This window comes from Brachycentrus maculatus, unplaced genomic scaffold (assembly GCF_059751285.1).
Source record: "Brachycentrus maculatus isolate JH-2025_06_01 unplaced genomic scaffold, ASM5975128v1 h1tg001151l, whole genome shotgun sequence".
In the NCBI taxonomy this organism is placed as follows: domain Eukaryota; kingdom Metazoa; phylum Arthropoda; class Insecta; order Trichoptera; family Brachycentridae; genus Brachycentrus; species Brachycentrus maculatus.
The window spans coordinates 45,372-70,000 of record NW_028281843.1 but is presented as its reverse complement, the minus strand read 5'-3'; the positions used below and the strand labels follow the sequence as shown (position 1 = coordinate 70,000).

Genomic DNA, 24,629 nt, shown 5'->3' with positions numbered 1-24,629 from the left:
TATGTAACTTGATCGTCAATTACTTGAAGTATTATGGCAATTATGCGCTTCAAGTTCCACTATAGGGTAATTTGGTATGGGTCGTTGCGTAATTGGATAGATCCTCGACTGCAAAACTGGCGTCAATGGTTTAATTCCTGCCAATGGCTACAATCCAATGAGTATTATGTATATTTGTTTTTAGTCTAGGTACTGTATTATATTATTTTTCATATGTATGGCCAATAACTCATGGTATTTGTAGAAGCAGGCTTTTGATATATAATAACTTATTTATTTACTAAAATAAGTTATTATTATAACTTATTTATAGACCTGTGATCTAATGCCAGCCAAATGTGTCTACCATCATGTTAGAGAGGAGACATAAAAATATTTTACATATTTGAAACAAAATATCAAAATATGATAACTAATTTTCCCCATAATTTAGTTTTCGATGAGTTTCTTTGTACTCGTTCGTGTAATTTGGTATTTTTCAGGTGTGTTTAATATCATCGTATTTCTTTAAACATAATATCTTCTTATTTATTAAATAATTTTATAAATATGTTTTAACATGCTAGAGTATTCTTCGTATATCTTTACAAAATATTATCATACACACGCGATCTACTTTCAAGCGATTTTTCATACAAAACTATTCCAACAGAAATTGCTTGGTTAGCAACTCCTACTGGGGATATATTATAAACAGCGTACGGTATATTTCATCTGCTGATTGAAATAAGTTCGCTTCTGGCATTTCGATATTCGAGGTAATTCTGACTTTTGAATTGCTTTGTTTCGACTTGGAATATTCATCACGTGGGAGAATATCCATCAAACTGTTGAGTTTTTCCATATTATTCGTTATTTCATGAAAATGTAACATTTCTAACACCTACATACTTCGAATCATGAATATCTTTTGGGCATTTTAAGCGGCATTTACTTTTCGATTTTCAAGAATTTTTCACAAAGGAGGAATGTTAGCAATATATTATAACTAATATTATTTAATTCTTTTAATTGCAATTAAGTTGCATCAAACATGTCATTTAATATGATCCTTGTGATTTATTTTGAATGAAAACTCGTATATTGTTTGCAGAAATTTAATATGTATATTTTAACATCAATACAATGTCTTTTATTTAAAATACGCATTGCTTAAATTCTTAATTATGCATGAAAATGCAAAAACAAATATGGTGACCCTTATTCTTGAATATTAGGGTAGTATTGTAGCTGAATTTGAGAAACATGTCATCAAAACCTCTAGTCTCTTCTAAAACCTCTATTTTAAAATTACAAGTATTGACGTGACCAGTTTTCGCTGTTTGCACACGATATTTTGATGAATCTCCATTTTTTCCTCCACTCACAAAGGATGTTCAATTAGTTCAATAAATGAAGTGATCACTTAAGCCAGCCAAATGCCAGGTTGTAAGCCCTGGAAGGATCAGAATTTCATCTCCCAGGATACAAAAATATATGTATTTTTAAAATGTGTTCCTCCTCTCGCTTTTAACACTTATAATATACTCGTATATGTTACTTTAAGTATCGTTTAAATTTATATCTTGCTTACATTGGATAAATTTGAATACTTATTCAAAAATAAGGTTGACTCGTTTATTGTTATTTTCGACTCATTTTAAGTTAAGTGATAATATCCTTGGTCTAAGTCTAATTCAAACCCTTATCTGCACTTAATGGTGCATAGGGCACTGCATCATTTAAACGCAGTGTTATCTTGATCGTAAAGACATGAGGAAAGGTGATTAGCCCTCCGCTAAATCTAAACTGACAGTATATTTCTTCAATACATTATTGTATGTTGGCATTTTTAGTGTATTGGCATTGTTATCTCACCTTATTGTTATCTCACACACCATGTAAAGGTGAATCATTGATCATAAAAACAAATTGCTGGAAGGACACGTTACATTTTGGTACTACGTAAAGTAGTAACTATGCCGACCTGAACATTATATTGTCTGTAAAAAATCATTAGGCAATAAGTTTACCTTCTGTAAATAATTGGTTTATTCAGATAATTTGTCACATATTACCGCGTTGAAAAATAAGATTTTTTCCCAAAAAAACATATTATTTACTACTTCAAATAAATTATTTTATGGACTATGAAAATACGAACAGATTGAAATGTTTTTTTTTCTGAAATCCATATGAAAAATTATGAAAATTACATTAGTTTTATTTATATTTAGTTGAAAAAGGTAGTTTTGTTAAACTTTCTACTACTGAATTTAAAAAAAAACTTACATATTGATTTGGCATTAACATTATGAAATGGCATGATGATTTGGACCACGTGTTTTGGAAACGTGTTTTTATACTAATAATAAAATTATGAATTTAATGATAATAACGTATGTTGATTTAAATGTTGAAATTACTCTTAATTTTAAAACGCCATTGAGGTGATTTTTTTACGAAAACTGTATATAAATTTTACAATATTTTAAAGATTATTATTAAAAATTCATTCCAGCTTGTTTTCCACATTCACAGCTTGACTAAGCGATGTTTAGTATTTGAAAATGGTATTTGAAAAATTCATTCCACATTCACAGCTTGACTAAGCGATGGTTAGTATTTGAAAATGGTACAATAATACAATAAATATAATTATAAAATATATTTGTAATCGTTTTCTCGTCCTAACTATAGGAACGTTAATTTGAACTTGTTGGTTTGTACTATATTCAAATGCCAAAATTCAGTGTAAATTTAATTATCATTATTTTATTTATAATACCATGGTTTCTTCCTGGATTTTTTTCCTTATCTTTTTTGTACTTGTGAAGGAAATATACGCAGTTCAACAAAGCAAACAATTCAACTGCTTGTCCACGTAATTTTCAATGGAATTTTCTAAATGGATTCTTTTCATAGGACAGAACTGAACTCCGAGAGATTTGTGATAACCAAGTCAGCCTCGGATTACGACGGTTGAGATTAAATCTCATTTTGAAAAAATAGGGATCTGATCCCAAACACTGACCGTTTTTCCTTTATTTATTGTCTTTACAACACGGTGAGGGTTTCTATATTAAATTGGCTCCATTTACGCATTCGAAATAATAGAAAGTTAGAAAACGTGTTAAAAAGGCCCAAGCGTATACTCGTAACTTTTATTCTTATCATTGAAATAATCAGAAACTTTTCATAAAAACAGTGGGTTTACTGCGTTGATTGCTAGTACCGTTTTATATATTTCACTTTTATATAGCATTGTTTTAACCCGTCATGCCGGTAAATATATCTTCACCGCTTTTACATCCGTTTATTTATTAATGTTTTCTAACTTCATTATTTCAAAATTCATACACATTGTAACATATTCGCATTGTATTTACAATAGAATTACTAGAAATTGATAAATTTTCCATGTTTTAAAAATCAATCGCAAACAAGTGGTTCTATTCTAAGATAAAAATCATTCGAAAAAAACACGCACAAACACTTCTCGTCTATATATTTTTGAAAAATATTACTAAGCTATTGTTTCAATATTTCTTATACACGATAAAAATGACCTCATTTTTAGCAATCTAGAAATTGATCAATGTTCTATGTTGTGAAAATTCCTCACTGACATTTTTACTTGTGACAGATTTTTAAGATTTTTCATTTTTTGATTACCATTTCAAAACCGTCAAAACTGAAAAAAAAGCATCTTTGATTTGCCTTTTATTTTTTTTTTTTTAAACATTTTCTTCTTTTTTCTTTTTTCAGGACCTGCAATCAGAGATCGAGACCCACCGAGATGTGTTTACGTCTCTCAACGGAACCGGCCGCAAGCTTTTGGGCTCGCTGGCCTCCCAGGAAGACGCCGTGATGCTGCAGCGTCGCTTGGAGGAGATGAACCAACGCTGGCACCACCTTAAAGCCAAGAGTATGGCCATCAGGTGAGCTTCTTTAAAAATTATTTTATCTCGAATTTGTGATTTAGCGGTTCATTGAATTAGTCCCTGAAAAGCGGCTTTAAAAAACAGCAGATGTTAAAAATATATATTATTTATAAACACTTATTTGAATAAAATAAATGAAAGGTAAATATAAAATATAAAAAATGAGTAAAAATATGTAGGTAAAAATAAAATAAGTATTTATTGGTTTTGCGTTAAATTTGTAGAACTTCATAAGTTATATTTTAAATAATTCAATCAAACACTGATTTTTAGGGTCTATTAAGTTGTATATTACTAGTCCATTGTAGTATAAAAATAAATAAAAAAGTGAAAAGTCACTAATATTTCTTTTAACCCCCCTCCATCCTTTCGAATTGAATCTGGGACCTTCAGTACGGTAGATGAAAATGCTAAAACTTAATTAATTTAGAAAATATCCTCTCCTCCAACCAATATTGCAGCAAAAAATTTTTTTAGAATTTTTACTAGAATGTATTATTTTTCATATCAGAAAATTTCATTTTATCATAACTGAAATCCTATATTGTATGAAATAGGCGGCCAAGTTACAATTTTGTTTAAAGTTGGCCGTTTTCCCGGGAAAGTAATCATTTAATATTCATCCCACGTTGTTCGGCCGCGTCAAACTAAATGATCGGAGCTTTTAAGCTCGTTTTACTTATTCCGTCACCTGACTGGAACTGGATGGAACCAAACTACCATCATTTATCACAACTCTTTGTAAAGGACTCTGAATTGTGGTACCAACTTGGTTTTTATCGGAAATCAATTGCAATTTTAAAAAAAAATTAAAACAATGTCGAAGAAAAACGGCACAACAAATTATTGTTTTTGTTAAATAAAGATAATCTTAAAATAAGCTTTCTTGAAAGATTTTGTGGCACATTTTATAAACTTTCTAATATTAAATAATTTTGCCATCACCACTTTTTTATTAATACAATTAACCTACCGGTTTCGACAAGAACCTTGTCATCATCAGGGTTTATTTTAATTCAAAAATATTAAAATACTCTCACCAAAAAACTTTTACACACTCCGTAAAAATCCTATTTTTTACAGAATGTGTGGAAGTTTTTTGGTGAGAGTATTCTAATGTTTTTTAATTAAAATAAACCCTGATAATGACAAGGTTCTTGTCGAAACCGGTTGGTTAAATTGTATTAATAAAAAAGTGGTTATAACAAAGTTATTTAATTTTATAAAGTTTAAAATAAGTTATTTTTTACGCTTTTTCATAAATATATTCGGTTCTTGGTATAACATAGTGATTTAGCACACAGTAGTTGTATTTAACAGTTATTTATTAAAATTTATTGTGACACGTGTTTCTGTGGATTTATATTATCATACATTGCCTAATGAAACTTAGCCTAAATATGAAAAAAAATGTTGGATCAGTGAGGTAAAGGATAAAGTGGGATACCAAAGATGGAAAAATACAACAACCACAAAGTTTTTTTTACAGAAACGCTTATAAGAAAATTACCAACTTACGTTTCAGGAAATTTACTAAGTAGTTCTGAACAAAAATTTGGATGACAACATAACTGCTCTTAACTTACTAGGTGATTTCAAGCCTTACAGTATCGTAAGTAAGTACTCTTTGGGTCGGCCATTTATTACCGGTAGCTTCCACATCCGGTTATGAAATACGAGCGTCTACATCCGAATTAAGGAGAAATTAATTACAAACCGGAACGTCTTTACAACTCGAATATACTCCACATGCAGATCAACCACCGCCCTCAGTGTTAAGTGTTGGGTAGTTATTTCTTCCCCTCTTTTTAAAGACAAAAATTATAAAAACAACGTACTAGGAAACTATAAACACATTGACTGCCAACTACTAGATTACTCGTAGCTTGCGTTCTTTGCTAGGACGCAGACTGCGAGTTATCTCGTACTGTGATTACTTGGCAAATTCGTGCAGCTACGATTCAATTCGCAATACATCAGTGCAAATATGGAAAGATGGCTTCTGGGAAGAGAATAAAAAATCAAGGCTGGCTTACATGAATGGAAAATTTATTAATAAATGGACAGAAAATATAATTATATAAAACAAATATTCAAAATCAAAAAGTAAAATAATATTTTTAAATAACTGGCTTTTTAGACCGGCATTCTGAAATTTGCCGTGGCAATAAACGTGTTAAATTGTACTCTCATTTTCCTCTTCTTATTATTTTGTTTTATATGATTAAATTTAAAAAATGAATAAAGTTGCGATGTAATTAATCGATTTGGCATTAACTTTGTGGTATAACATAATTATTTTAATATTTAAATAAAGCGCTTGCATAAGACCACTTTTGAGTTTCTTAATGTAAACAATACTAGTTTCGAGAACTACAATAGATGCTGTCATTAACGGGTGAAAATATAAACTGTATTTTCATTTGTTCTCGAAACTCGTCGTGTTTATACAAACAAACTCAATGGCGGTCTTTTACAAGTGATTCATCTTTGTACGTAAAAATGTTGCGACATTCTATAAATATTGACAAATTGACATATTTCAGCATCTAATCGGGTTTCGTTCACATCATATTCTACTCGTCATAATCAAATGAGGCAAAATTTCGTGTTTTTTACGAAAAGAAAAGTCTAAAAGATCAAGGTTTTTTTTTTAACAAATTGTGATAAATATTGACACTTCGCTCACTCCTTTCAAGAACGTCATAAATCAAAAAACTTGATTTTTCCGGACAACGTTTTTAAAGTTTAAAAATATAATACAATGTATTAAAAATAAATATCAAGCCACTTATTGAACTTTTTACTGTGCAACAGATCTTTTTAGGCTAAACCTGAAGGTTTTTTCTCCATTTGAAAAATATTATATATATTTTAAAAAAATAAGTACCTTAAAATAAATACATTTTCTTCAAAATGCAAAAACAACACTTTCTTCCCTGTAGCGGGTAAATATTGAGTTAGAAATATGCCGCTTTTGCTGGGATATAGTACGTTTTCTGGGCATTCCGAAGACATGCACAACTGAAAATCGACGATTTTTGATTTATGACGTTGTTGAAAGGAATGAGCGACTTATGCCTGACGTAAATGTTAAATTTCACTACTTTTTTTGCAATGTTAACTTTTTAAATTCGGCCTTTTTTTTCATCACTGGGAAGATAAATATTTGGGTTCTTATTACACTCGTATACACAAATATTTTAATAATAACAAACATTTCAATTTAATGTTATATTTTCGCAGGTAAGTTGTAATTATACTTTAATTGACATCATCTTGCACATGCTAGTTTTCGGCGCCGTCTACAGTAGAGTTTAGTTAGATTTTTTATTTGTTTATATCTAGCAAAGACCTTTATGAAAGGTATGTAAAATTCTTCTCGAATTATTATATATATATATAACAATAATAATAATAAAACACTTATCCGCACCCCAATGGTGCATAGGGCACTGCGTCATATAAACGCAGTGTTATCTTGATCGTTTACACATGAAGGAAAGGTGATAAGCCCTCCGCTTCAGGTACCAGTCCAGGGTAATATCCAGATTTTGCGAACAAGTATTTTGACACACTCAAAATGTTGTAATATTGAATAAATATGACAGTGAAAAAATCACTTATATTTATTTTACCCCCCTTGGGAATCGAACCCGGGACCTCCAGAACGGTAGCCGAGCGTGCTGACCATTACACTACGGAGGCGGACGTATATTATTTCGGGTCGACCAAAAATCGCATGTGTTAGACAATTTGTGTAGTTTTGAGTGTGTAAATGGTGCTATGGTGGTGAAGGGTAGTATTGTTTGCATGCTGTGTTAGTGATTGTCCTGACGAAGAGACGGGTACGTCTCGAAACCGGTAGACGTAAAAATCTCGGTGAGTGGTTATATACTAATTTTATTAACATTTTTGTAAAAAAATAAATAAGTAAAAATGACTAACCACAAAGTAAATGCTTTAAATATTAATAATATTGAGAATAGTATATTATTTAATATACTAGGATTAAATTTAACTGTGAAACATCATCTTCAATTATTATTAAACTTATGTTTTAACCAATTTCTTCATATATGTTGAGATATGAAAAATATATAAATAATTCCTATGTGGAGCTAAAACCGTGAACCGAAATTCGGACACAAAATATTTTTATTTTCTATATTATGTTATATATTACATAATTTATTTATTTAAGTACAATATAATAACTGGTATATAAAGGAAGCTCTATAACATTTGAGTCTCTTTTATGTACTAAAAAAATCGAATAATACCATCGTGAACTTTTCGATATTCCTTATTGAATCTTGTCCCAATTTTCCTTTCAAACCACTCTTGGGGGATTAGGAAGAGATACGGAATTAAATATTAAATCCCTGGGAGCCGATATCTATTTAACATTTGTGTTAAAATTTCCGGGATCGATTTCAGAAGAGTTTTTCACGCTTAAATCTAAAAGCGGTTAGTTAAAAATTCATCCAAGGAGGAATTTCGAATAATCCTTGCAAGGTAAGGCTGCCAATTACCGCCCCTGCGTGGTATTGACTCCTATCATCGCACTCATTATAATTTATACTAGCTATACCTAGCCACGCGTTTCTATTTCTCGGTCTAGTTCAATGGAAATAAAATTAAAAAAATATCATAAAATGCTTGTGAACCAATTAAATTATTAAAAATCTATGGAACTATAATGTGATCGAAAATATTGAAAATGCTAAGAGACAGCAGCTGTCAGAAAAAACTCTGTCCACCGTGAGCTTTATTTAGTATTGCGTGAGTTGCTGTTACATTAAATAGATGGCGCTGCCATTGCTTTCAAAATCTTCTTTTCAAATATGTTTTTTACTGTCATGAGTAAAAATACCTGTCACAAGTGTTTTTACCTGTAAATGCAACGTTGTGTCAAACTTTCAAATGAAAAGATGTTTAGTAGTAGGCGATTCGAGATTTTGAACAAACGAACTAATACATTTTTATTTATATATATAGATTGAAACACGCGAGTGTCCTAATGCAACGTTGTTCCGAAATTTCAAAACAATATTTTTATTGAATAATAATATTTTGGATTACGCTATTTGTATATTTGTGAGACGAAACCAATGCATATAAAACTTATCTAAAATAAGACGGTATTCGGAACCAGTACCTTGTGTCTCTATTTGCGTAAAGCCTTGGATTCGCAACCAAATCGTGTGTTTCTAGTAAAAGATTAGGGGTGCAAAGTGGCTAGTAAGTCCTGAGTGATCTTTTATGTTCCCAGTTACTCCAATTGAATTTCAATTCCTTCCAGGAACCCTCCTGCGACCCTGGAACGACTACACCTCGCACGTTTACGGCTTGAATAAATTAACTGAAACTTATTGGTTTTTTTGCGGTTGGTGTATTCTATATTTTCTGAAATTTTTTGACATTATTTATTTATTTATTTAAAATTTTAACAGAACATTAACATAAATACATTTACAATAATGAATAACAAATAAAACAGGTAATTGTAACATTCCAATTACAAAATTTCACAAATGTTAAATGAGTTCAAAGTAAACAGCAAGAATAAAATATAGCAAAAAAAAGAAGATGTAGATGTAAGTTTATTATGTAAATTATACTGTGTTTTACGGCGAATATAAAAATTGTATTGGGAATTATAGCAAGCTTTTATTCCTTTTATAGCTTTTTTATCTTGTGTTTGTATCTGAATATTGTACAATTTTAATTTTGATTGGTTACGATGTAACGACAGCACATAAATCACGCGATTAAGGCGGGATAATCAATGCTCCACAACTTAATTTTCTTTAAACCCAGGTAACATTTAATGTTATTGGATTTTTCGCTTATAACACCGTTTTTGTATTGTTTCTTAGAAATAATAGTCATTCAATATCAATATATGGTTTTGAAAAGAAAAGAGTTATCGAATGGTAAGAAGTGAAAAAAATTATAAAAATATAGAATCAAATAATCGCGACATTTGTGAATACCAAAATACAGATCCCATACATATGTAGAATGTATAGACTTATGAATTCTGTACGGCATTTGGAATTACTACCCTTTGCTTGGTAGTGTGTACTGTATAGTGTATACTTCTCAAACTGATTTTAAAGAACTCGACGATGAACAGCATTCTGCATCACATTTTATTTTGTCCTTTACTTTCATACTTCCTTCGCTGACTCCATGCTTCACTTAAAGAAATACGTATCCTTTTAAAATGTATTCTCCTTTTTTAACTTTGAATAACCTAATGTAATTTTCATAATTGAAGTGATAAATATATCATATTTTCTCGGGTATTAGGATCCGTAAAAGAATCTTACAAAATACTAAAGAACCCCTAGTTATTGTTATAGCCACTGTCTCTCGTATCCTTTGCAGGTTTTGTAACATAGAAGAGGAGAATTGACGTTCTTTGTGGACTATTAAGGCGACCCTTGTCCTCTGAACCACTTGACATTTCAATTCAACTTTCGGGATTTCCCCTTGTGCCTTCCCGAACAAGACTTCAACGAAAAAGAGAAATACCTTATTTGGACGTGACTTTCTTTTGTGGATTTTTTTATGCAACTTGTAGAAGTAATATTATGTACTGTTTTGTAGGCCTGACCATTCTAGGCACTGCATCAAAACAGATCTCCTGAATGTTCAAACTCCTCAATATTACATTAAAAAATATTTTTAAATATATATATAATCACACAATATAACAGTTTGTATACGTACAACAAGCAAATAAGACATGAGATACAAAAAAAAATTATGCATTTTTCACATTTTCCTTTTATATCTTTACTCTCCAATTTGCAGTTTAAAAATTCAAAGCTTTACAGGTTTATCTATTTTTTTTTAAATATTAAATTTTTAAAAAATATATTGATTGGTTTGGCAGTCACTTTGTAGTAAAATCTTTCTTTTTTTCTATAATATTTAAGTTTTATTAGTAAAAACAACTATTTCTTAAAATCTATTGTGATACGTGTTTCGATGCATTCCGCATCATTTTTAAACACCGTATACGATTTATGAGTTCACAAAACTATTTGAATCAAGATTTTTTATTGATATCTCATATATAGATGTAAAAAATATTTAGAAGTCTAGGCATTTGCAGGCTTTACAACCTATCATTGCCTGGTTTAAGTGATCACCTTATACACAGTGTAACATTCACCTTTCTAGCCATGATTGACAACCACGTAAGATTTTTTTTAATTAAATGTGTGTTTACTTTAATATTAGTTTTTATTAAAATCTGTCGTAATACGTGTTTCAATATAAAATTTAATGTCATTTCAAAACTTCGAAATTTGATAGTGATATTGAATCCATGATTTATAATTTTGATTGCACATTAAATTAATTTCTCTTTCAAGTATTATTTGAATTTATGGGGATCTTCTATTTATGTTAAACTAAACCTTACTCTGCGTAAGACTATTTTTTCGTTATGTTGGCATTATTTTATCTAAGCAAAAATCAAACAGCTAAGAATGCGTCCGCCTTCGTGTCGTTGTAGAATAAACGCAAGAAAAATACTAACTTTTTTTTTTATTCAATTAATATATTTACATTTTTATTTATAACATAATACATTTGAATCATTTATACATATGGAGAACTTTTATATTTCGATTCGCTGTGCCTCTCCAAAAAAGAGACTGTGCTCTTGTGCTTGGAGAGGGACTTACACTCGTGGTTTAATGTTATATAATAAAAGATATAATAGTTTTTTTTTGTATATTTTTTCAAGATTTAAATGTATAGAGCTTTAATTTTTTTCTTAAGTATTTTTATATCATGTATTTTTTTTTTATTTCTTTAGGGAGTTTATTGAAATGTTTGATTGCCAAATATATATAGATATTTGAAGTTTTGCTGAAATTGCTTGGTGTTGCATTTTGGAATTAGAATTGTTATTTTCGTTAATACAATATTACTTATAATAATAGTTTTTTGTATTAAATAAAAACAATATGTTGATTGTGTTACGTGATAGATGTTCGAATGGTGATATAAGAAAATAATGCAAGGATGAGATAAGCTGTATGAATAAAATTAAGAAAGCGTGTTTAGATGGTTTAGGCATATGAATAGTGGTAGAAATAGTGGTATTTTAAAAGTAAGTCTTCAATTAACAATACTTTCATATAGCCTTCGGCAAAAGCCTTTTGCGTGTGTGATTAATAATATTTTATTTTAATTTTGAATTATAATATTCTACAAGTAGGAAATAACGGCATTTTAATTAGCATTATGAAATACGTCTATCCAACGATGAATTAATTTACATCCTCGAATCCTTTTTGATTTTATTAATCCATAGCTCCATGACTGTAATAAACAATGTACGACGTCAATAAAAATCTCGCATAAATAAGGCATCCATTCACGAGATATTACCGTCGAACATAATTGGCAATTCAGATGGCAATGAAAACGTAAATGCTTTTATTAACACTTTGTAGTCCGAGCGAAATCACGGCTACCATTTGAGCTTTTCATATGCAAAACAAATTATTACAAATGGTCCAACTGGGCGGTTTCGAAGGGTTTGCGGAATTTGGAAATATGAAGAGATAACTACGTCGAATAATAAAGGTTGTTAGTATGAAAAATGGAGTTATTTGTCAATGTAACGAGTCTTGTTAGTGCACGCTTTTTATGCACCATAACTTTGAAGGGTGCGGATATCATTTCTGGTACAATAATGGTCCTCGAAACTTCGAAAATACATTTCGTTTTATGTTTGTTTTCCTAATTAAAGAAGAATATGTCAATATATTTGTTGTTTCTACGTTTTTTTACTGTAATAATATTAATTTACTACAGTAAAAAAAAAAAAATAAGCTAAATATTTCAATAAGCTTTTTTCATCACTGAAGATTGGTTTTATATAATTGTCGAACAAAATAACACCTTTGTATTTAAGTATATATTTTTTCAATATGGAAAAAGAAAGAAGAAAGATTTTTTTACCTCGTTTTTTCCCTATCTACTTTTCGGAGTACATAATTCATGTTTCATCCTGTTTAATAATACTTATCGTATCACGCTGATATATATATATATATATATATATATATATATATATATATATATATATATATATATATATATATATATATATATATATATATATATATATATTATATATATATATATATATATATATATATATATATATATTTATATATATATATATAAATATATATATATATATATATATATATATATATATATATATATATATATATATATATATATATATATATATATATATATATATATATGTATAATAAATTATCAGTATTTTGTATAGTATTCGGAATAAATTACTTCAGATTCTTTATTATTTTAAAATCTTAAAGTAAAAAAATCGTGGTTTACGTTCCACGAAGTAATGATTCCACTCCAAATTCTTTTCTCTCTATCTTTACAATAAAGAAAATTTTATGGAGATGTAAATATTTATTCTGTATTTTAAGTACGAATCCGATTCGGAATAAACTCCTTAAATATTCTGATTTAATTTGGCTCGTTTTATTTTTCTCTGTTTTCATGCTACATCGTGAAATGTACATTATGAATAATATTATTTTGGTATACCGCACCCGTTTTAGATTATAACTATTCAAAATTTGTGTCGAGTTAATGGTGTCGAAATATTATGGTTGACTATCGAATAACGAATGATTACTTACTCCCGGCGTTTTGGAATTAGCTGTTTTGCTTTCAGCGATGTGTCGGCATCATTAACTCGAAAGACAATGATATGAAAATCTGCTTTGATGTTCCGAATTGAGGGTATTAAGAGATTCTTGAAGCGGAATTCGGTTGAGTGATTTCATAAAAGCTTTATACTTTATACGTCATTAAGAGGTCTCTTCACCTCGAGAAATTCCACTTTTGTAGATTTCATTTTGAACGAGCTGCGTCTGCGACATTTTCAATTCCTTACTACGTTTGGTGGTTTATCACCTTAGCAGATGGCGCCACTGTCCAATGAAATTCGTACCAGATATGAAATAGATTGTGACGTTGGAAGTTTCAGCAATAATGGCGTGCTTTTAAGTATTCATATGTAGCTCATTTCCAACACATGATGTTTTCCTTCAAAATGTGTTTCTTTCAAGATATAGATATAAACAATTATTCAATAATTGCAATTTTAATAATTAATGTTATTTTTATACACAACAATAAGAATATTTGAAATATATCACGTTTTATACGAAATATTATGTGATTGATTTACTACCATATGTTATATCACAAAACTTACGGTACAAATTTTTAGAAAATAGAAACACGTGTCCAAATTGTTTATCTTACCCCCACACGCCCCCAATGGTGCAAAGGTCTCCATGGATTGACGCAATGTTAAATTGATCATTAATTTTATACAATTAATTAACTTTGTTTTCACCACTTTTTTTATACAATTTAACCAACCTATTTTTTTTATTATTTCTGCACCGTAGGTTTTTGTGTGTTCTCCACTTTACGTATGCGTGCACAACTTCATACTGTTTTTTGGGTGATTCCATTAGTTGTTATTTGGGGTTGCTATGCAATGAAAAATAAAAATAACATTTAGGATTTTTACGGAGTGTGTGGAAGTATTTGGTGAGAGTATTTTAATGTTTTTTTAATCAAAACAAACCCCGATGATGACAAGGTTCTTGTCGATACCGGTAAGTTAAATTGTATAATTGAAAAAAAGTGGTGAAAACAAAGTTAATTTATTTTATAATGTTTATAAAATGTGCCACAAAGTATCTGCAGAAAACATTAAAGAAATGATTATTAATTTACTCTCCAGGTACCCAGTACAGAACATATAAAATCAATATTGAGTGAAAAAAAATTCCCTGAAAATCGAACCCAGAACTTCTAGTATGGTTGCCAAACGCGGTAACCTCTACATTATGAAGATGTTACTATAAAAAATCTGAAAATTATGACTGAAAAATCATGTTTTCTGAGCAAAAATTAGAAATACCTTTTTCGTTTCTTGGAAAATCAAACTATTTTAAGAAAAAAAATAATTATAACGACCATCGCTTTTATATTATAGCAATTAAATATTTATTTTAAATTATTTTTTTGTTAAATATACGTTTTATTACTCTCCTCTCGTTGACAGTTCTAATAATGATGTTACGAAACCAACGTGAAATAATAATGGTTAGAGTTTCAACAGCCATATTGAAACTTTTCCACCCCGCAAAACGACTAACCATAGACACCCGCCCACAGAAGGGGTAGACGCTAGACCATAGACAACACGTGGCGAGTTTGCAGATTTATGGGCCCGCCAAAATTTGTACCGTTTTTGAACACTATCGGCGCGAACATGGGCCGCGTTTATTACGTCGTTTGATGCACGTGCTGAGCACTGAATACAAGGCTCGTTTTAATTGGTGTTTTGGGGTCCGTAGACAAAAAAATGTTTTTACCGTCTTCAGCTATTCAAGAACTGTTTTTTTTGTGGCCTGTGCTTTTTGGTGTTCCAGATTATATTTTAAATTGGGTTCGTTGTCTGATCCTAACACTTCCACTGTTTGATGCTTTGTTTAAAAAATAAACCTTTTCGGTTTTCTTAAAAGTTAAATGTGTATAATAAGAATCAGATATTTTTCAGAAATGAAAATAAAACGCCTATTGAAACTGTATTTTAGCGGTACTATTCGTTGAAACCAATATCTTAATTTTTTTTTAAATATTTGGGGTGGGCAATCTTTTCATTCCTTAATACTACTACTACTACTACTACCATCACGCTGTTTCCCCGCAGGGGTAGGCAGAGAGGATGGAACGCCACACTCTTCTGTCCCGACATACACTCCTCGCCTCCTTCACATCCATACATCTAGTCATACATGCCCTCCAATTACGCAGACTTTTGACACCGCCAGATTTTAGGTTCTGGTTGATCTGATCGTGCCAAGTCTTTTTCGGTCGTCCACGTTCTGTTTTCCTTCTCACATTCGCCACATATATTTTCTTAGTCATTCTCTCGTTATCCATTCGCTCCACATGTCCATACCACCGCAAAGAACTCTTCCTAATCTTTTCAATTATTCCTCGTTCAGCCTTACATTCCTTTCTTATATCGTCGTTTTTAATTCTGTGATACAATGATTTTCCACACATTCGTCTGAGGGAGCGCATTTCAACAGCGTTCATCCTTAATACTACATTCAGTTATCTGATTTAACATTAGGCTAGAGTGATGAAAACCTTAACACTCCGTTTTAAACCAACGTTTTGAATTCACAATGTTAATTAATTAAAACGCAATTGAAAAAGATCTTTTATGAAAAAAATACACGTTTTCGAATCAAATCAAATTTTTACTGTTGAAAAAACGTCGTACATATGTATATTTTATAATCCATCAACTACTTTTCGAATTTTGCGAAGACAAACGTAGGGAAACTATTTATTTTTTTATGTAGTACATATACATGACTGTATGTTGTGTTTTCTAGATTAAAAGCATTGCGGTTTATTGCAATGTTTTTTTTTATACAGAGAACAAATTATAGTCATTTTTGGGTTCAGATATTGTTTATTTTACTGTGAATCCGTGTTTTTCTATGTTTAATTAAAATCTGACCTTTTTCGAATTTCAACCATCTACCATATTTCCCTAATATTAAAGGTGACGAATCAAAAGAGAAGTTCTACTTTATAAAGATATTCTGTTTTTTTAATTGACACAAGTCAAAAGGCCGTTTCGGAGTAGCCAATAGGCCGCAGGTTCTTCACCCCTGAACCTAGATGATTCATACGAAAACCTTGTTCAAGTTGGTATGTACATATCTACGTATTTAGTTTGAAGTAAAAATGCACCTACCTATGTTGAACATGCAAATTTTAATAATAACAGCTCTCATATACACAACAGTACTTATTTAGGTTTTCTCTTTATTATACCGTGTTTTAAAAATATTACTTGTGCCGCATTTTTCGCTAAAAGAGGACGTTTCAACATAACAACGTTTAATTTTGCAATAAAAGTGCAAATATCCAAAATGGCCTCCCGCCAAATCTGACGCCGTATGCAAACATGGCCGCGTTTGGAAACAAAATAGCGAAAAACTCAGAAAAACAGATAACCGCTGAAAATGTACACCGCGTGCAATGGCCACCCGGGTTTATCAAGGAGGATTTTAAACCAAAAGATTTTAATATTCGTTTTATCAATTTACAGAATAAGTGGTTTTAAAGTTTTTATGGACAGTTTTCATTTAGGGAAAGTCGTTTTAATGCGCAGTAACGGGGAGCGTCTGGGTTTACCATGTACACAAAATATGTACATTGTATCCAGGGGCGTGCATTCCATATAGGCAGAAAAGCAGTGCCTATCCTTACTTACCCGCGTGACATAAAAACTCAGTACCTACCCTACCTTACTAAGTAGTACCTAGCTTACCTTACTACCTTCTCTACGGCCTATCCTAGTAAGTAGTACCAGCTTACCTTACTACCTATCTCTGCTGACAACTCTTGTAAGTAGTACCAGCTTACCTTACTACTTATCTCTACTGCCTACCCTAGTAAGTAGCACCAGCTTACCTTACTACCTACCTCTACTGCCTACCTTAATTAATTTCCTGTGCACGCCACTGATTGTACCAGACGCGCTGTTTTCATAAGATAACGGGGTATATGTCTTACAAATATTTTTACCGTATGTTTAAAAAATATTTAAAACCTTAAAAGCATTAATATATTTATATTATTTACTTACCGTTCTAATATTTATTTAATATGACCCTGGACTGGTACCTGAAGCGGAAGGCTGATCACCTTTCCTTCGTGTATTTAACGATGCAGTGCCCGTTCACCGTTGGGTACGGAGAAGACTTTAAATATCTAGTGCAAGATAGAAGCAACCCCTAGTACCTTAGTATCTTCTTCTTTGGTTACAATATGTGTGATGATTGGTTTCCTTCTATCATGGTTAGTCTGGATTATCTCCAATTAGGAGCTATTTCTTACGTTATTTTTTGACATAAAAAAAGTGGAAATAAATAAATTTTGACAATTTGTGTGTCTTCTTAATATTCCATTTTATTTCCGAAAATCGCCACTGCTATTTATTGTATATATTGTGTAAAAGTATTCAAAGGGCATAGCGTTGTCCAAAACACGAACCTTTCCCGAGATAACATTCAAAACGTGAACCAAAACTTACTGTGTACTAGTAAAATATGGCCGCCTTTCCATACTAAATTATCTTCATAGGAATATCTCGTAAAAATGTGTCACGCGTCTCGTGATATTCCGAAAGCAGTTGTCACAATATTAGAGGAAATTTATTGTGTGCGCAGATATTTTATTTTCATAAATGAAAATTCTTTTAACAGGTAGATTGTCATTTATAGGCAAAGGATCCATTATCCGTGTATTATATTCACTTCTTTGTTATTTAAGTACTAATATCGCTTTTAAAAGTATCCCATATGGAAATAACATGTATTGTAATTGATTTTTAGTAGATCAAAAAAAAAACTTTTGACCTTAAATCCTGTATCCCAGTAAAAAAAAACTTCCGACACTAGAATTATCAGAATAAGATACTCTGAAGATCTGAAAATCAATGTCAAAATCCAATTTTGGTTGAACCCTATTTTCAATCGGGACTAATACGCCAACGCGGGGCATAATTCAACTGTGTATATCTTAACGATAATCCATCTAACAGAATACTTAGTTTCAAATAGTGAACCAATGTTTTTATCTCTCTTTTCTTTTATTACTTTTCGTGTTGAGTCGACATTGACAATCATAAAAGTCCCTCAAAAATAAGCAGTCTGAAACAGGTCCTAGACGTTCCGTACTCCTGTCCACTCATGTATATTATGGAGCCAGGAGATCCGCCTTCTTCTGGCACTGATGATCAGTTGCAGTAGCTTGTACTCCATAAGTAACTCCATATAACAACACTGACCTATGTAGCATTTGATCAATTGTGGCCAAACAATCTTCAGGTTTAGATCGCCATGGCATAATGTTTGTCTCATCTTATTAAAAAGGCAAGTGCTGCTTCTGTCCTGAACTCAATTTTTTTCTGCAAAATATTTATATTTGTGGTACAGTAAAGTCTCGATTATCCGACCTAAACCCGCTGCGGCAAGGTTAAAAACGACATTGAAAATGTGTTAATTTTATATGCACATCGAAATTTTTTTTAAATGTAAATGTAACATAACTAAATATAACGAACTAATACATCAAAATGCACTTAGGCAAAGTAATAAAACATGTTTGTAGGTACATACTCACATACAATGCATTGAACTACGAAACTTTAACTTCGCAGCTTAAGGTTGGATAGTTCAAAAGGTCTGATAACTGAAGGTCGGATAACCGAGACTCTACTGTACTGAAAAATATGTAATTTAATAATTAACTACCTTATCCCTGTTCGATAATCCCACTTGAAAGTACCTACCCGAGTTTTTGTTGATCTTTAAATATAAAGGAAAACATGTATGAATTAGCTTTTTTTCTTAAATCCCTGTTCATATTTTCGTTATATCAACCTTGTACGCAAAGCTTTTACAAAATTCTCTGCAGTATTTATAAGGCGCCGGAATTACTATCAAAAACATTTTTCACCTTTTCTGATAGCGACGCCATTACTTTAGTTCTCCGGTCGGCCGTGGGCGGCGCTGTTGCAACAACGATTTTCAATTTCGCGATGTTTTATAGCACAACATTATTATTATAAATATGGCTGCTGTATCGGAATTTACAACCTACTTTATCAACATTTGCTTGAAAATTTTATCGCATTGTTGCCGCTAAGGTGTAAATAATAATAATTTGTAACATACATTGCCGCTGCGGGTTATTACGTTACATTTTCAATGTATTTGTGATATGACGACATCTACAATCGCAAAAGGTTTACGAGTTTTATTTTTAATTAAATTGTACCATCGTAGAAATAAATTCACACTAGTCATATACTTAGTTACAGCATTTTTTTCAAAATTTCGTAATCTTTTGCGTTTACGACGTTTTTTTTAATGAATTTACTAGTTGGAATGGATTTTTTAAATAAAGTTTCAAATTTAGGGCATTGAACAAAAAAATAAAGAATCTTTAATGCATTTATTTACAGTGATTTTGACTTTATCATAATTTATAACTCGGTATTAACAAAATATCAAATAAAACATCCTAATTCATTTACTGATAACACAATCCTATTTAAAAACATATTAGATTATGTCTGAGTATTCTGTGTATGAACATCCAAATTTTATAATTACTTAACAATAAAAAAAATATTAATCAACACGTTTCTACTTCTTTCGAATTACTTTCAAATGTTGGTGAAATATTCTTTTTTATTTTTATTTTCTACGATACATTATTATTGTTTTTTTCGTGAACGCCTCATTAAGCAAAACCTGTATATTCATTAACATCTTCAAGAAAAAAATCCTTCATTTATTTTACATACTATAATTAAAATTTATCTTTTATTTAAATCAGTATAAGAACGTGAACGTTTATAGTGATTTTAAAACAAAGTTACATTTAAATTATAAAATGGAAAATCACAAAGTTTGTACTTCAAATAAAATTATATTTTACACATTACTTTTTTTCTTTCGGTAGTTAAATAAACATGATAACATGAATCAGAAAAACCGAACAGCAAAGATGATTTCGGTAATGAGATGACGACAAAATATCGGCGTAATAAAACACGAAATTGGGCACAGTTCGAGATAAACGCATTCAAAATATTTTAACTTCCGTCACTGTTATAAAAAAGTGCTATAACCAAACTCAATAAACGTCCGTTTTTGTCAGCAAAGTAACTTTAAACTGTGGGGATGTTTAAATAATAAATTGCGCCTGTCGCAAAAAGGTTCAGTTGATAAGTTTTTGTTTTAGCGGAACATTAGGGGTGAGAGGTGACCGGAAAATTTGATATTCCTCCCACAGATGGTGCCGCTAGCTATCTTTTAATATGCAAATCGAGCAGGGAACAACAATGAATTCAATATTTTGTCAAAATTTAAATATCGTCACTCTCCCAAGCCTTAATTAAATTAATTTTTCCCCCAAACCCTTCCAAAGCCCGGCATTGTTTTCTTCGCGTACTGCTTCATTATTTAGTTTGATATTTTATAAATATTGTAATTCTGCAAAATCGGTATCTGCTGTGTAACAACTTCATTAATTGGCGTTTTTTTGAAGCGGGATGTTTATTTTATCTTGGTAAATGTTCAGTCTGTTATTTTCAATCGGACATCATTTTGATCAATGAGTACGTAGTATACATACATAGTATGCCTCATTTACGTTCACGTTTTGATCTCACATTAACATACAAACATGTTTATTTATCATACACGACAAAATAATTAAATTCTCTTTTTTATGGTAAGTGTCGCTTGTCTATTGCTTAATTTTAAAAATATATTTAAAAAAAAAAAAAAAAAAAAAATATATATATATATATATATATATATATATATATATATATATATATATATATATATATATATATATATATATATATATATATATATATATATATATATATATATATATATATATATATATATATATATATATATATATATATATATATATATATATATATATATATATATATATATATATATATATATATATATATATATATATATATATATATATATATATATTTTTATTTTTTTATTTTTTTTATTTCGTATATAAGGCTTCGTATAAATAATTTATATTCTTGAAACGAAAGGAAAGGATAAAATACTTTATTTGAAAAAAAATATCAAGCTTATGAATCTCTCGGACAAAAATTCATTATTTATTCTATATGTGTTGGAGCAGTCTATAGACGTGAAATTTGTCGAAATTTATTAAAAAAGAAGGAATATATATATATATATATATATATATATATATATATATATATATATATATATATATATATATATATATATATATATATATATATATATATATATATATATATATATATACATATATATATATATATATATATATATTATATATATATATATATATATATATATATATATATATATATATATATATATATATATATATATACTACTACTACTTGTCGAAATTTATTAAAAAAAGAAGGAATATATATATATATATATATATATATATATATATATATATATATATATATATATATATATATATATATATATATATATATATATATATATATATATATATATATATATATATATATATATATATATATATATATATTTATATATATATATATATATATATACTACTACTACTACCATCACGCCGTTTCCCCGCAGGGGTAGGCAGAGAGGATGGAACGCCACACTCTTCTGTCCCAATGTTATATATATATATATATATATATATATATATATATATATATATATATATATATATATTTTTATTTTTTTATTTTTTTTATTTCGTATATAAGGCTTCGTATAAATAATTTATATTCTTGAAACGAAAGGAAAGGATAAAATACTTTATTTGAAAAAAAATATCAAGCTTATGAATCTCTCGGACAAAAATTCATTATTTATTCTATATGTGTTGGAGCAGTCTATAGACGTGAAATTTGTCGAAATTTATTAAAAAAGAAGGAATATATATATATATATATATATATATATATATATATATATATATATATATATATATATATATATATATATATATATATATATATACATATATATATATATATATATATATACATATATATATATATATATATTTATATATATATATATATATATATATATATATATATATATATATATATATATATATATATATATATATATATATATATATATATATATATATATATATATATATATATATATATATATATATATTATATATATATATATATATACTACTACTACTACTACTACTACCATCACGCCGTTTCCCCGCAGGGGTAGGCAGAGAGGATGGAACGCCACACTCTTCTGTCCTGACATACACTCCTAGCCTCTTTCACATCCATACATCTAGTCACACATGCCCTCCGATTACGCAGACTATATATATATATATATATATATATATATATATATATATATATATATATATATATATATATATATATATACATATATATATGTATATATATATTTTTTTTTTACATTTCTTTTTTTTTTATCCGCTTAGTACTACCAGGAGCACAGAAGTTGGAGTAGTAAAATAACTGTTCCTTTTTTTCAGAAACCGTCTTGAAAGTAACGCAGAGCACTGGTCAGCGCTCCTGTTATCCCTAAGGGAACTGATCGAGTGGGTCATCAGGAAAGACACCGAACTCAGCGGCCTTGGTCCACCAGCAGGAGATACCGCTGCACTCCTCAAGCAACAAGTAAGTACTAGACAAATATACTATTTTTTTATTAAAAAAGTATTCACAATTTGTTCTGTAGGTTCACGTAATTTTTGTCGTCAATCAATTTTATAATCTACACAAAAAATCATCGATAATAAATTTAGTGGTTGAATCTTGTTGTATTGCATTGCTCCAATATCTTTTTTTATAATAAATTGAGTTCAAATGTTGTTAATTATATCAAATATGTATCTTACAATATAATATTGTCAATTCACAAGATACAGGATATACTTTTAGTCAATAAAAAACTTAAAATTAATTAATAAAATAGAAAAAATAATCCAAAATCATAGCATGGAATTCGATTTTAACACTTCAAAGTTTTATTGTTTTATAATGTATTACCAAAAAAAATTATTTTACGACACGGAATTCGTTTTTCGCAGTTCAAAGTGTCTTTAAATTTATTAAGTATCCAACAATTTTCAAACATAAATACGTATTTAATAACCCATTTTTAAGACTAAAAATAATTTTACAGTTTTTTTTTCAAGTTTTAAAATTCTTGATATCTACTACAAACATACATTTTTATGTCAATATTTGACAATGGTTGTGTTTTTTGTGTTTTTCGATATTTATTATTGCTGTATAATGTTATAAATTGAAAAGTAAAAAAGCTTTTTATGATTTCATTAATGTATTCATTAATTGCTCTTAATTAATATTGTGTATTTATTTCTTTCTCCATTTCATTAAATATTTTACACTTTCGCTACTCTTTTTCCATGTGCTTAAATTCCGTTTTTAAAGCTCATGCTTTTAGTTATATTGATTTCAAACCGATTGAGTTACCCCTTATTGGATGGAGCCTCATTTCATCTGTCGTAATTATTCTTTCTCGAATGTACAACCTGTCGAACCCAACTGGGTGAATATTTCTACACCCCTCACCCTTAAGCCTTCCCAGACTCGGCAGCTTTTATTTTGTGCCTCTTTTCATAATACCCTCCGAAATTACGCCAGGTTCGTTCATAGTTGAATTTGATTAACTATTATATTAATTTCTTAGAGCCATAAGCTCCGCAAATATTTACCTCGCGGATCGCGTCGTTCTTACAAACATAATGTTTTATGAAGTAATCGCCTGAAAATTCGCTGAAAAGCGCCACTTTCTTGAGATAATGCGAGAAGCAACACTTGTTATCTTATTTTATCCACCTGTTTTAAACCTACTCCCAAATGGAATTAGAAGAGTTTTACAAAACTAATTATAACAGTATTTTCTTTTTAATTCTAGAAGCTATTTCATTTGA

At 29.4% G+C, this 24,629-nt stretch overlaps 1 protein-coding gene across 1 annotated transcript in view; it reads left to right on the top strand.

Moving 5' to 3' along the window:
- LOC148299438 (uncharacterized) overlaps nt 1–24,629 on the top strand; it is a gene marked incomplete at its 3' end in the record, with an annotated part of 86,733 nt that overhangs the window by 32,759 nt on the left and 29,345 nt on the right. Inside the window, exons 3-4 of the mRNA XM_088276090.1 lie at nt 3,748–3,920; nt 23,202–23,346. Coding sequence (XP_088132216.1) covers nt 3,748–3,920; nt 23,202–23,346 — 318 coding nt within the window. The remainder of the gene's footprint in view (nt 1–3,747; nt 3,921–23,201; nt 23,347–24,629) is intronic.